Below are 15,342 nucleotides of genomic sequence, written 5' to 3' on the forward strand. Positions count from 1 at the left end.
GTTTCAAACTAAGGAGAGATAATCTAGCTATTATTTAATTGTCCCTATCCTAGGGCTGTAACCTCTCCCCATCCGGCTCTCAAAATTAGTTTACCGTTAATTACCGTACAATAACTTGTTACCACCTATGGCTATGTTATTTGTATATAACTTTAATCGCCTTTGTCTTGTGTCGTAAAGTATCGTTTTGGTTTCAAAGGTCATTTAATCAGCACACCTGTACGGCATCAAACTCGGCTTGATATCGGCGTGGAATGTTAATTGTCTCAAAAGCCCGACACTCGCCAAAGCAGTTGCCAAACGAGTAAAATGACAAAACTCGTTGGCAAGTGCTTTTTACTAAAGCAGTTGCCATGACAATCACCACAAATGTGTGTACAACTACAGTTTAGTAAAGCAGTTGCCATGTCAGCTGTTTGGGCCATTGTAGAAATGAATGATAAGGCACTTGTATTTTAGTTCCTCTTCTATCATTAAATTACGTCACTTAAAACTATAAATAGCACACTGGTTTTAAGTGATACATACATGCAGACGTGTACATGTATTTTAGGTGTATCATACACAATATCGTAAGGTGTCGGTGAGTATCGCTTATATGGGGCAACAGTCTATACAAACAAACAGTAAGTTTTACCGAGAGGTGAGTTATAAACGGAGCCTTGCAATTAATTTAGGTGTCTTTGTCTTTCGATTGAGTGGTTAAATGTCTTGATACTCTACTATTAGTCCTCCATTGACATTGTAGTTAGGATAGTTATCAAGTACTCCATATTACTGATTTTTGTCCATGAAGGCGTATTGGTTAATCTAAATGGTATCTATAGTTAACACGATAGCATTTATTAAGACGATATATGTAAACTGCTAGAGGGAAGGTTGAAGCATCCATTTAAGTATGGCAGTGACGGTTTCTAGTTTCAATTTTGTATTGTTTTAGTGTTATTCTAATATCGAAAGTGAAAGTATTTACAAAATATTCACGGTATCAGTAGGAAATGATAACACTGTGAACCCAGAGCGTACTTTATCATTACCAATAATGTATCTATTGACAAAGTCTAATACATTTCATGTCTATATTCAAGTTGATAATAAACTTTGATTCATTTCTCAAAGTAAAACAGCCCATTGAACATGTATGTGATATGCAAGCAAGTAGCCGTAATATCATGCTTATCCTTTTTCAAATAACAAAATTCAAAGTACTCAATTAAGTTTTATTTGAAGAAGGTATGGAATAGATTGGATAAATGTTTGGAAATTTTTTGGAAATACCAACTATGAAATTACAAATAAAATGAAAGAATCACTCAAGTATATGTGAGAGTTAGCTCCCCTTGTTGTTGATATCAATTTTAATACTTTTTTGTGTTCATCATAATCCTTAAAACTAATATTATGGATTGATTAGAAGTTAAATTTAAAAATGTAAAAAAAGAAAGAACGTACATATTAACAAATAACAACTGAATTTATTAGAAGTAAGAAAGCATTTATATCATATTTGTAATAGAATGTCAGAATAGGTGATACGGAGTAGTCTCCCTTCTACCGATTTTTTTTATATTAGAGTTGTCTCCCCTTACCTGACATATTATATGCACAATGTAAATTAATTATTTGAAATTACAAATATCAATTTATTTTGAATGGATATGAATGATTGAGAGGTAATTATGAATAAATGATGAATATATCTGTAAATAATGTGAAAGCGGTGAAAGTTTGTGTTCAAGATTAGAATAATCTATTTAAATATGGAACTTTGTATGCAAGTCCTTCTGTGAAAGGAACATAATGTTATTTATATGTCTATTGAATAAAAAAGGTAGAATGAAGACCTGGATTTAGTCAGTCTTCATGTATTTGTACCTGTTGTAATGTCCATAGATCATTCTCATTATAAGGGGTCTAGATTGAAATTCGATCATGAGGACTTTATGTTTATATATACAAAAAAGAGATGCGTGATGAAGAGTCTATTACAATGTTTTGTAATTCTACACAGCAAATACTTACTATTACAGGCCAAGATATATACATGGAAATGAATGACAGATAATAACATTTAATTGAAATAATAACTAACTATGTACTTGAATTTGTGAATAACACAATGATTTCCCATTCATTAGATAACAGTCTGCGATGCCTCCCATGAATATACAGAAATATGACTGGATTACCAGCAAACGGGACCGGTATCCTATTCTCTGGTCTGCCTATAGTGGTGATCTTACCGGCCTCCAACGACAAGTGGCCAACGTAATGGACATTACAGAGGTCAAGGATGACAACACGAACACATCCATACTTGGTTGGGCGGTGGTTGGTAATCAATTGGCCATTGTAAAATACCTCACAGATAGGTATCCAGAGCTATTGGCTATAACTAATAAATATGAAGCAACTCCGCTTTTCTTGTGTTCTGTGTCAGGAAATGTGGATATGTTTAAATTTTTAGTAAGGAAAGGGTTATCACCACATAGACGGATCAAGTTCTTAGACAGCGTGCTGATGCTGACAGCAGCCAGAGGAAACCTTGAACTTACGCGTTATCTTGTTAACACATATCCTGAACTGTTACGGAAAACCTCAAAACATGGAATGAACCCGTTTCTGTATTCATGCTACTCCGGAAGTATTGAAATGTTTGAATGTATGTTGCAACTCAACTTTGATCCTAAAGTTTCTGATAATGACGGTATCAACTGTCTCATGATCGCCGCGTATTGTGGCCACCTTCCATTGGTACAATACATTCTTGACCATGCTTCCGATTTCGATATCGACATCAACACAAGAAACGTCGATGGAATGAACGCCATAATATACTCCATGATGAGTGATAATCCCGAGGTTACAGATACACTGTATAGAAATGGCGTCACAAAACCAAGTTTTTCAAGAATGCTGCTTTCCTTTCCTCTTCGTCTTATTAAGCGCCTGTGGCACAGGGATTCGATTGATAAAGGTATTTTCCTTTCTTGCGTACATTCTACATTTTTACATTTTTTTTTCTGTAACTTGTTTTACTTTAAATCTATGATCTAAAATTGTATATGAACGCTTTTTCAGCATCACATGATTTGACGATGGACGAATACCTGGATCTTTTCTCGGGAATAAAAGAAAAATACAGACATATACGAGTTGTGTTTGTTGGACCAGAGAATGTAGGCAAGACAACGCTTTGTCTTCGACTTCAGAAAAAAGAAGTGGACATCAGCGTCAGGCGTCCGACTCGTGGGGCCGACCTCTTCCTACAGTTGTACGAGATAGGCTGGGAGAGTAAACGCTGGACACCTCTAGTTATAAACAGACCGGAGGTTGTGATCCACAAACGACTTGGAGGAATGCTTCGAGACAAAGTCGGAATCTCATCAGATAGCGAAGGAAACGGAAATGTCGGTCAGCTGCTTTGTTATGTTTTTCCTCATTTTAACACTTTCAGTAGTGACATATTTTTAGCTCGTATGTTCTTTAGAACACAAAGTCATCCACATCTGTATTATATTAATTTTCTAGTTTACCCAGATTTATCAGAAGTGATTTCCGTTTTACGATCATATCAAGATCATAAACCAACTAAAAGGCCCTATAACGCGTCTTTTTCCTGAATTCCCATGATTTATGATGAAAATTAGAAAAAAAAACACTCATTATTCATAGGTAATTGGTTTAGGATAACTAAGCAAAAAGAATACAATGGCAAAACATTTCAAAGGAGCAGAAAACTATTTAGATAGGGTTCCCCTTATTTAACAAACCATAGTCTTACGATATTCTGCGTCTCCCATATTTCCAGTGATTTATTTTTAAAAAGGAAATGAAATATGTCTGCTTGTGCTTAGTAATAGAAAAAGAGTACTAGTATTGGGTTTGTTCACAATTTACTTTTACAGAGAGTGAAGTTTTTCATCCCACCAACGAACCAAACACTGAAACAATTGACTCGGAAACTGGTAATTTAAAATCGAAACATAATTTCTCTTCCACCATTCGATCACTTAAGGAATGTTAAAATAAAGAATAATGGGAAATATAAACAAAATATAGGTCTGTACAGAATTTCATAGTATAAGTACAAATATAGTGAAAAGAATAAGTGTTCCGGAGTAGTTTGTTTGTTTATTCGATTATTTTAATTTCCTATTAACATCCACGGTCATTTAAGGACGACATCTTATGTGTGCGGTGTGTAGCGTGTGTGAAGTGCGAGGTGCGTATTTTGGGAGACTGCGGTATTCGTGCTGGGTCTTCTTGTTTAATGCAATTGTTGCCTTTTTATAGTGCTATACAACTGAAGTAAGCGTTCTCCGTTACATCGACAACACTAGCCACTTTTGTTGTTTAGACATGTCGTTCTGGACAGACAAATCTAAAATTTTACAGTTACTTGATTTTTTATTCCGATATCTGTAGTAGGACCAACACCACAGGTACAGCCAACTGTTGACGACACGGAAGCAAGTACGCCTCTACGTGGAAACGGTCAGTTAATATTCCTTAATAGTCTGGTTATTTTGCATCAGCATTAATACCTTATTGTTTCAGATATAAATATAACAACATTTTCCATCGAATTCCACTAAAGTATTGCTACAGTTTAGCATTTTCAAATGATTTAATGTTGTATTACTCCCCTTCCTACAGTCGTGTTGGAAGATAGCGGAAATATTTCTCTCATTTATCAGTGTACGATTGTTAGCGGATTTTTTCAAATACATCTTATGTAACAGTAATTCTCCATTATTTATTAAAAACTTAACTGAGTTGTTAGAAGTCACATATCGTTTAAATTGTAACAAACTTGATAGATGTCTGATCGTGTTTTTATTGTCTTCTCTGATTATAAATCGATGGTTTTGATTTATTACATTTCAGTTAAGCAAGTCAATACTTTGCCAATTTTTTCAAGACGAATGATTGTAATGATGACAGTTGTAGCATTTCTGGCTATTGCGATGTTGAGTACTGATGTCGAAAGTGAGTTCCTGTAGTTCATCAAAAAGAATTTTTATATTTGTTTTTCAAATGACATTGAATCTGGATATCCTTAACAAAAATAGGTTTATTAAACAAGATAATAGTCTCGTATACATCTTTGGCTTGTATAACAAAGTTTTGTATTAGTTATGAAATACATAATGTATTAATTGTTTAAGCTTTAGCATTAACGTCCGTTATAAGACGTTCTAAGATCCAGATAAAATTCCTGCATTTTCATTATAAAATACAAAATTAAAACATCATTCGTAATTCATAATTCCTATGTAGAATGAAGATGTGATTTACTAATGGTCCCCTGCAAACTGCAACTACCTTCTCCCTCAACTCAATTCATATAACTTTGCCTTCATCCCATTCATCCTCATATTGGTTTCTACACTGATTTAAATGCAACATTCCACTGAACCAGATATATATGTATTTGTCAGGACATCATTGGCTTTATCAACTAAACATCTTTATTTTCAGCGCTGTTCTCAACCTTTTATAGCACGACATACGCAAAGTTCATGGTGGAGTCATCGGTACATGTCTTCAATATTATGAAAGAATACATTTCAATACACTTGGTCCAGTACATGTATGATTTAGGTAAGTTATTTCTGTATAACGATTAACATATTAACTGAACTTCATGCTAGGAATCCATCAACATTGAAAGGTACTTATCAAATATGAAATTGCGGTTGTATCGTATTATGACACCGGTCTTTCATTGTTTCAGCTTTGATGGCGCTGACATTCCGTACGAATAAACCACTATTTTATCTAGCATTTGTTGTACTTTCCATGTACTATGGGGGTAAGTATATTCAGTATATACACATTTTAATACTTATTTTACGTTATGACCTCACATGAGTGGGCTAGAGAGTTTGTGACTTGATACATTAGATATATGATCTTAACACTGAATCCTATGAAATCATGCACTCTAGTTGGAAGTGATTTTTTGTTTATTTTAAAGGGAATGTAACTTCTGGTTTTATAGGTATTACCAATCAAATTTAAGTGAGTCAATCCTTTCAACAAACGAGTAGCTCATCAATTATCATTAACATATTAATAAAATGATCACAAACTTTATTTTTTATTTATGATTTATTTAACTGTCTGTCATTATGCAATGAAACATTTGAAACTTTCTATTTATTTATTTTCAGGAATACTGACCCTCATCAACAGCTGGATCTTGTATGTTCGGGTCACACTTGTGATAGTTCTGTTGGCTGTAGTTGTAAAACGTAGATGGTGGTTGAGATGTAATTGCTATTAATTATCAGCCCATAAAGGGAAAAATTGCGTCGCCATTTGTAACGTCGCTTCTTATTGGCCTAGATAACGGTGTAATGATTTCACATAGAAAAAAGCCCGAAATGAATTTGAAATTTGAAGAGATTATCTTTAGTACATTCCATAATAAAGATTATTTTAAATATATTATTTATACTATTAAAAATCAATGGTGTAATTGAATAAAAAGTAATTACAATACTATTTTATAAAAATATTATTGAATGTTGTTAAGAGATGTTTCTTCTTTCGACAGCGTAATAGAATACATGTAATAATATATGTTTGATAAATGATTATTAATTATCGTTCAACTTTTCAAAAGTCGTTGTTCTTCGTCTGTCGATCAGGTTGCTCAATCCGATGAACGTAAGTTTTACAAATTCATTTTTTCTCAATTCGTTTTAGATGGTAAGAGAAAGGGAAAAATATCCGAGATAGCTTGTGAGGATGAATCTGAGGAGGTTTACCAACAGTCAAACAAACAGAAAGAGAATCTGGCCTTCCTGTCGATGTGGGATATGGGCGGGGACCTGGCCTTTCAGGCTACTAACGTGGTATTTATCAGTGCCCACGGGGTCTACATACTCACATTTAGGGCAATAGATTATTTCACGGATAATCTACAGCTAGGTGGGTATCAATATAAGGATAAAATATATACATATATATATATGATTAAAACAGTACCTGTATAAAAATAAACTGTATAGGAATGAAAAACTGCGTATGAATAATGCATGTGAAAACGAATCCCTGAATATATAATAATGGAAATAAAATATTTGCATATCAACAGTACATAAATAAATCATAGTGAAGTTTTATAAACTTATTAACTGTCGGTGATTCGAAAACAAATCCGTTCTATGCAATAGCTGCTGAATTTCCTGAATCAGACTTTTAGAGCGAATAGTGTCACTAGCACAATATTCAAGCTTCAGAAGATTTTAGTAATTCAAACTACTTAAATTATAGTAATATAAATGTACAAAATGTAGATAATAATTCCTTATCTTTTAACAGTCCGACTGAAAAACTGGGTACGTAACATAGGAGCCTACTCTTCGCGTGTGTACAATCCTAGTAAACTACGTCCACACCATCCACCAATTATAATAGTCGGTACACACATGGACCAGGTCAACATCAGGTTTAAGGTAAGGTATCTTATCATTATAGTCGGTACACACATGGACCAGGTCAACACCAGGTTTTAGGTAAGGTATCTTATTATTATAGTCGGTACACACATGGACCTGGTCAACATCAGTTTTAAGTGAGGTCTGTTATCAATATAGTCGGCACACACATGGACTGGTCAACATCAGGTTTAAGGTAAGGCCTGCTATCATTATAGTCGGTACACATATGGACCAGGTCAACACCAGGTTTAAGGTAGGACCTGTTATCATTATAGTCTGTACACACATGTACCAGGTCAACATCAGGTTTAAGGTAAGGCCTGCTATCATTATAGTCGGTACACATATGGACCAGGTCAACATCAGGTTTAAGGTAGGACCTGTTATCATTATAGTCTGTACACACATGTACCAGGTCAACATCAGGTTTAAGGTAAGGTCTGTTATTATTATAGTCGGTACACACGTGGACCAGGTCAACACCAGGTCAACACCAGGTTTAAGGTAAGGTCTGTTTTCATTATAGTCGGTACACACATGGACCAGGTCAACATCAGGTTTAAGGTAAGGTCTGTTATTATTATAGTCGGTACACACGTGGACCAGGTCAACACCAGGTTTAAGGTAAGGTCTGTTTTCATAATAGTCGGTACACACATGGACCAGGTCAACATCAGGTTTAAGGTAAGGCCTGTTATCATTATAGTCGGTACACACATGGACCAGGTCAACACCAGGTTTAAGGTAAGGCCTGTTATCATTATAGTCGGTACACACATGGACCAGGTCAACACCAGGTTTAAGGTAAGGCCTGTTATCATTATAGTCGGTACCCGCATGGACCAGGTCAACATCAGGTTTAAGGTAAGGTCTGTTATCATTATAATCGGTACACACATGGACCAGGTCAATATCAGGTTTAAGGTAAGGTCTGTTATCATTATAGTCGGTACACACATGGACCAGGTCAACATCAGGTTTATGGTAAGGCCTGTTATCATTATAGTCGGTACACACGTGGACCAGGTCAACACCAGGTTTAAGGTAATGTCTGTTATCATTATAGTCGGTACACACATGGACCAGGTCAACATCAGGTTTAAGGTAAGGTCTGTTATCATTATAGTCGGTACACACATGGACCAGGTCAACATCAGATTTAAGGTAAGGCCTGTTATCATTATAGTCGGTACACACATGGACCAGGTCAACATCAGATTTAAGGTAAGGCCTGTTATCATTATAGTCGGTACACACGTGGACCAGGTCAACACCAGGTTTAAGGTAATGTCTCTTATCAATATAGTCGGTACACACATGGACAAGGTCAACATTAGATTTAAGATAAGGTCTGTTATTATTATAGTCGGTACACACATGGACTAGGTCAACATTAGATTTAAGGTAAGGTATTTTATCATTATAGTCGGTACACACATAGACCAGGTTAATATCAGGTTTAAGATAAGGTCTGTTATCATTATAGTCGTTACACACATGGACCAGGTCAACATCAGATTTAAGGTAAGACATGTTATCATTATAGTCGCTACACACATGGACCGGGTCAACATCAGGTTTAAGGTAAGGTATGTTATCATTATAGTCGGTACACACCTGGACCAGGTCAACATCAGGTTTTAGGTAAGGTCTGTTATCATTATAATCGGTACACAATGGACCAGGTCAATATTAAGTCATGTTATCATTATAGTCGGTACACACATGCACCAGGTTAATATCAGGTTTAAGATAAGGTCTGTTATCATTATAGTCGGTACACACATGGACCAGGTCAACATCAGATTTAAGGTAAGGCCTGTTATCATTATAGTCTGTACAAACATGGACCAGGTCAACATCAGATTTATGGTAAGGCCTGTTATCATTATAGTCGGTACACACATGGACCAGGTCAACATCAGGTTTAAGGTAAGGCCTGTTATCATTATAGTCGGTACACACATGGACCAGGTCAACACCAGGTTTAAGGTAAGGCCTGTTATCATTATAGTCTGTACACACATGGACCAGGTCAACATCAGGTTTAAGGTAAGGTCTCTTATCATTATAGTCGGTACACACATGGACCAGGTCAACACCAGGTTTAAGGTAAGGTCTGTTACATTATAGTCGGTACACACATGGACCAGGTCAACACCAGGTTAAGGTAAGGTCAGTTATCATTATAGTCGGTACACACATGGACCAGGTCAACACCAGGTTTAAGGTAAGGCCTGTTATCATTATAGTCGGTACACACATGGACCAGGTCAACACCAGGTTTAAGGTAAGGCCTGTTATCATTATAGTCGGTACACACATGGACCAGGTCAACATCAGGTTTAAGGTAAGGCCTGTTATCATTATAGTCGGTACACATATGGACCAGGTCAACACCAGGTTTAAGGTAAGGTCTGTTATCATTATAGTCGGTACACACATGGACCAGGTCAACATCAGGTTTAAGGTAAGGCCTGTTATCATTATAGTCGGTACACACATGGACCAGGTCAACATCAGGTTTATGGTAAGGCCTGTTATAATTATAGTCGGTACATACATGGACCAGGTCAACATCAGGTTTATGGTAAGGCCTGTTATCATTATAGTCGGTACACACATGGACCAGGTCAACATCAGGTTTAAGGTAAGGCCTGTTATCATTATAGTTGGTACATACATGGACACGCATATGCCGCTATATCCATATCAAAATTACTGTAATTGGATTTAATTATATAAATATATCTTTTGGTACGGAGCAAGAGATAAATTTCGACAATCAATTAGTGTATTTTGTTGACATTTTTGTTGATATTTTTTAGGATGAGACACCATCTGAAAGAGAGGATAGACTAAAGAGCATGCGTCAAGATATATGCAGCATTGCTGAGCTTGCAAATTCAAATGAGGAAGGATTTGTCTTCCTCCGGTTCTGTACTGTCGATAATTCCATCGACGATGACCCAGCTTTTGAGAAGTTAAGGAACTATATTGTCGAAGCGGCAGTATACCAAGACCAATGGGAACGAGAGTTGCCGGCGTCATGGCTTGCCCTAGAGAGGGAAATTCTAAAACAGCGAGAATGGAAGCACGTTTTGACGCTTAAAGAGATCAAAGACCTGGACAACAAATGTGAATCGCCTATCGGTGACGAGGAAAACATCAAGATGTTTCTAGAGTAAGATGATTTATTATATAAATGTCCTTTAGTTAGAGTAAGAAGGTTAACAATATCTGTAGTAGGTATGTCCATTCCTCTTGATCTATGTTATACTTAAGACAGGTGTATCATTATTTGTTGTAGGTATCTCCACTGTAACATTCAGTTTAATACTTTCGTCAGGTGTAGCATTATTTGTTGTAGGTATCTCCACTCTACCAGATCTGTGTTATACTTTATGCAGGTGTAACATTATTAGTTGTAGGTGTCTTCACTCTACCAGATCTGTGTTATACTTCAGACAGGTGTAACATAATTTGTTGTAGGTATCTCAAATCTACCTGATAATTTGTTGTAGGTATCTCAAATCTACCTGATATATTTTACATAGCTGTAACATTATTTGTTGTTTGTATCTCCACTGTACCAGATCTGTGCTGTTCTTTCGTCAGGTGTAACATTATTTGTTGTAGGTATCTCCACTGTACCAGATCTGTGCTGTACTTTCGTCAGGTGTAACATTATTTGTTGTAGGTATCTTCATTCTATCAGATCTGTGTTATACTTTCGTCAGGTGTAACATTTTTTGTTGTAGGTATATCCACTGTACCAGATCTGTGCTGTACTTTCGTCAGGTGTAACATTATTTGTTGTAGGTATCTTCACTCTACCAGATCTGTGCTGTACTTTCGCCAGTACGACAAGGTGATAACCAACCCTCAGTGGGTCATTAACGCCTTCAGAGAAATTCTAACAGACGAAAAGTTTCTGGATCCAGACAATCTCCTTCTGGAGGCTGACCGTAGGAAATATTTACAACATGCTCTTCTAACAGTTAATCTTGCAAAAATGCTATGGGATTTAAAAGAAGAAGGTTCGTACATTCAGCATATCGACATCCTTCTCGCTTTCTTGGAAGAGTTCGGTCTGTTGGTAAAGGCCTGTGTTGGTCAGACCGAACAAGGAAACCCAGTTTACGACGAGAACTACACTGTCCCAAGCAAGCTTCAAAGCATCGAAGATGTCAAACAAATATCTGACCTCCTCAAAGTAAAGGGGACAGTTTGCTCTCGCACGCTGTGTTTCGTCTTCAAGGAAGTTTTCACTCCACAGGAATTATTCGAAAGGATATACGCAGGCGTCATCAAGGCATTCAGGCCAATTGACAAAGATTCTGCAATAATTCCCAACCAAGGTCCCACAAAGCAGATCTATAAAGGACTTGGCTGCTTCATGATAGACGATCTTTGTAACATGGTCGTTCACACTCAGTGGGAACATTCCGTAATAACGGTCACGCTGTTTACGACATCTGAGCCCCGGATTCCAGAAGGTACCGGGAAGAGGGTAAGAGAAGCCCTGGAGGTCATCATACGACACACACTGGAGGTAAGCCGCCAGGACCATCTCCAGTACCTACACAAGCTTCACTGTAAATTATCCCTGGACCAGTCCGATAGTCCACGAGAGGAAGACGGAATAGTGAGGGCTGCGAAAGGCGTGTCTTGTCACGGTGCAGACTGTTCCGGCAAACATACTCTGACAAAACTCGACTGGCAAGTCTGGTTTCCCGTATCTGAGAAGGTACGTAAGACATTTGAATTGTTTAAAATAGCATAATTTACAAAAATATTTACTTTTTGCTCACCGAAACGTTTTAAAACATTATAATTAGGATGGCTTGCGATTAAATAGTTCTTGTTCATTCTTTCAGATATTAGATAGCAGTACAGACATAGGTAGAGGGTATGGTATGTATATAGGCCTTTGGGAACGACAACATTAAAGCGATGAACATGTTATGAATGCAGTTTTATTATATAGTATTTCAAATACGGATTATTTAAAGTGAGACTTTTTTTTAATTTATTGAATTTAATTATTTGGTAATTTCTTGTACATATCAAAGTATTTTGAATTTTTGATTGATCATTTGTTTGAGGAGATTTTACATTCCTCTATCATTTTCTAGTTCTAACCATCGCTCATGCATCTGAAAAGGAAAATAGACTGCAAAATTAAAATTTAATTGAATAAGTGATTTGGAATAGCACCGCAATTCAGAGAATATTTGTGAGACGCTCTAGGGAAAATTATGAACAAAATGCATTTCATTACCTGCTGTAGCTATTTATATTACTATTTGTATTTTGTATGGACTTACAAATGATTTCGTACTTACTTATAACGATGCAAAATGTTGATTCCTATCGCATGCAGAAGTTGACAAATAGAGGAAATGTTTCGTTCTCGAAAATAGATTTTAATTATGTTAATTTTAACTTGGGCAGAAATTGAAATATAAATGTGTGATATTTGAACTACTTTTTCACAGATTGTGAACTGTTGACGGACAAGGGTTTACAAGAAAGCATTGCCACCAAGCTTGGTGTAAACTGGGAGTGTGTAATGACACGTCTTGGTATTTCGAGGCACACGCTTGACCAGATCAAGATGGCTAATCCGCACTTTCCCCTGACTCAGATCACTAATGCTCTGATCCAATGGCGGGACACAGCAGCTGAGCAGAAGACGGAGCGAGAAATGTTGGGTGATCTGTCGGAAGCTTTCCGAGAGTTCGGGGCAGAGAGCGAGATTATAGATGATCAGCTGGTATGGAAGGCCTCAACTCCTCTAACATATGATAAAAATAAATGCTATTTCTCTAAACCAACTTATCTTCGCTGGCGACTAATTTTCCTGTATTTCACAATAATAGTAAACACAAGAAATTAGAATCATAAGAATACCGATCGGGAAATAATTTTTTTGTTCAGCTTTAATAACGTTGATTGCATTTAAACATAATATATATTTAGAGATTATATCTAAATTTCAAAATCGATAGACAAAGGGACTCTGCTTCAATCGTGTTATAATCTGACATTTTATGATTTCAAGGTATACGATTTTGGATAGTCATTTTAGCCGTCTGTTTTATTCTTAAATGATTAGACACAGACTTAATTAAGTTAATGATAAATTGAAACAAAAAGTTTTTTTTATTTGCAGATTAAAAGATAAAAGAAAGGAAAACTAGACATGGAAAAGCAACACTGTTTGACTTCTCATACAGAAAGAAGTAATAAGAGATTGTGGAACTAAAATACAGTTTATACTCTTCACGAAATCTCTATTTACCCATAAATTGATGAAAAGTGAGATTGGCACTAGATTTCTCTCCATGTATTATTTTTAATATGCTACTTTAAGACGCTATTTCCGAAAATAGCTAAAAAACAAACAAACGAAAAATCCCTAAATCATGTGAGTTTTATCAATATTTTCCTTAAAGATGCTCCACCGCCTAAAGAGTATAAATGATATTTATCATTTGAACAATAATTTGTGTTTCATCGTGTATATAATAGTCTAATTAACACAAAAAAATGATATAAAATAATTTATTTTGCCTTTGGTGCATGCGCATTCAGAAGTTCATTCCACATAGGATATAGTGGTACGGATTTTTTCGGGATGCAATTAATTATTTTTCATATTTTTAACTTGAAGTAAAATTAAAGGCTCAAACTTTTCAATGGTGGTAATGGTGTAAAGTAAGTAACTTTTGTAACTGAACAAAATTACTAAATCATCTGTTCCTGTTTTTAATAGAGAAAAAATACCATTTGTCAGCGGTGGAGCATCTTTAATGATTCAGGCGTACATAAAACCAAATGGAGACTTATCTATTTGCTTCCGGGATGTTGAATATCATGATAAGGATAATTGACTACGATTCGAACGTATGGTGATTAATCTAATAAAACATGCATGGGAAATGAATTAAAACACTTTAGAAGGAGATGTCATCATTTACTGTTTTAAATGGAGCTGTTACGTAGCAGTTGGAAATCAACGGAATCTCGCGTCTCCTTCACATATATTCAATAACTCGGATCGGACTGCAGTCCAAACACAATGATTTTAATATAGTATTGTGTTTCAATGCAGCAGGTGTTTTTTGTTAATGTAGAATCACGGGGAAAACGAAAATATTGAGCAGTAATTCCGAAAAGGACTATGATACTGTCTGTTATCTATAATTCGTTATGAAAATTTGACATCCAAACGTTCGATAAATTTTTTAAAAACAAATTGATGGTTAATATGATGTAAGTTTATCAAATGTCATAATAGACAATAAACACCCCAGATGGCAGGAGACAACATCGAGAAAGCTAGACATGATACCTAGTAATAGTAGGTTACTTATAATACCTCAGATGTCATAGGTGTGATCATTCAAAATCATCTGTATGAATCAATTACACTGATACTTTTGCAACTAGTAGACTATTATCTGAGGCCGCGATGGCCGAGTGGTTAAGATGTCCAGACATATTACCCACAAGCCCTCCACCTCTGGGTCGGCAGTTTTAATCCCATGTGGGGCAGTTGTCAGGTACTGACCGCTGGTCGATGGTTTTTGTCCAGGTACTCAGGCTTTCTTCCACCAACAAACCTTAATAGGACGTTAAACTAATAAAAAACTAATTCTCCTATCTTATTATAAGCTTAATTAATGTGAAAGTTTAATATCAACTTGTGTAGCACTTTTTCTGAATAATGATGATATTGAGATTACTATGTTAAACTATGCTTATTATCAGGAATACTTACAATAAGCGGTATACGCATACGGATACGGCAACGTATTTAACTGGGACCGATCATTATATGTATTTTTTACCATCAATTATATAAAATCCTGTATTTTCT

General features: G+C 35.9%; 1 protein-coding gene across 4 annotated transcripts; it reads left to right on the forward strand.

Moving 5' to 3' along the window:
• The first annotated feature begins 502 nt into the window (after nt 1–502).
• LOC138326106 (uncharacterized) lies at nt 503–13,795 on the forward strand. 4 transcript variants are annotated; one of them, XM_069272249.1, is made up of 16 exons: nt 503–626; nt 2,139–2,977; nt 3,082–3,414; nt 3,909–3,968; nt 4,429–4,497; nt 4,891–4,992; nt 5,485–5,607; nt 5,741–5,818; nt 6,180–6,278; nt 6,718–6,942; nt 7,336–7,469; nt 10,283–10,638; nt 11,277–12,204; nt 12,335–12,371; nt 12,956–13,233; nt 13,633–13,795. In XM_069272249.1, exons 2-16 carry the CDS (start codon nt 2,152–2,154, stop codon nt 13,642–13,644), a joined length of 3,660 nt encoding a protein of 1,219 aa, XP_069128350.1. In that variant the 5' UTR covers nt 503–626; nt 2,139–2,151; the 3' UTR covers nt 13,645–13,795. The 4 variants fall into 4 exon arrangements, with proteins under 4 accessions (XP_069128350.1, XP_069128357.1, XP_069128344.1 ...); XM_069272256.1 differs by having other exon boundaries at nt 517–583; XM_069272243.1 differs by having other exon boundaries at nt 523–643.
• Nucleotides 13,796–15,342: the final 1,547 nt, after the last annotated feature.

Source organism: Argopecten irradians, chromosome 1 (genome assembly GCF_041381155.1).
Source record: "Argopecten irradians isolate NY chromosome 1, Ai_NY, whole genome shotgun sequence".
NCBI lineage: Eukaryota > Metazoa > Mollusca > Bivalvia > Pectinida > Pectinidae > Argopecten > Argopecten irradians.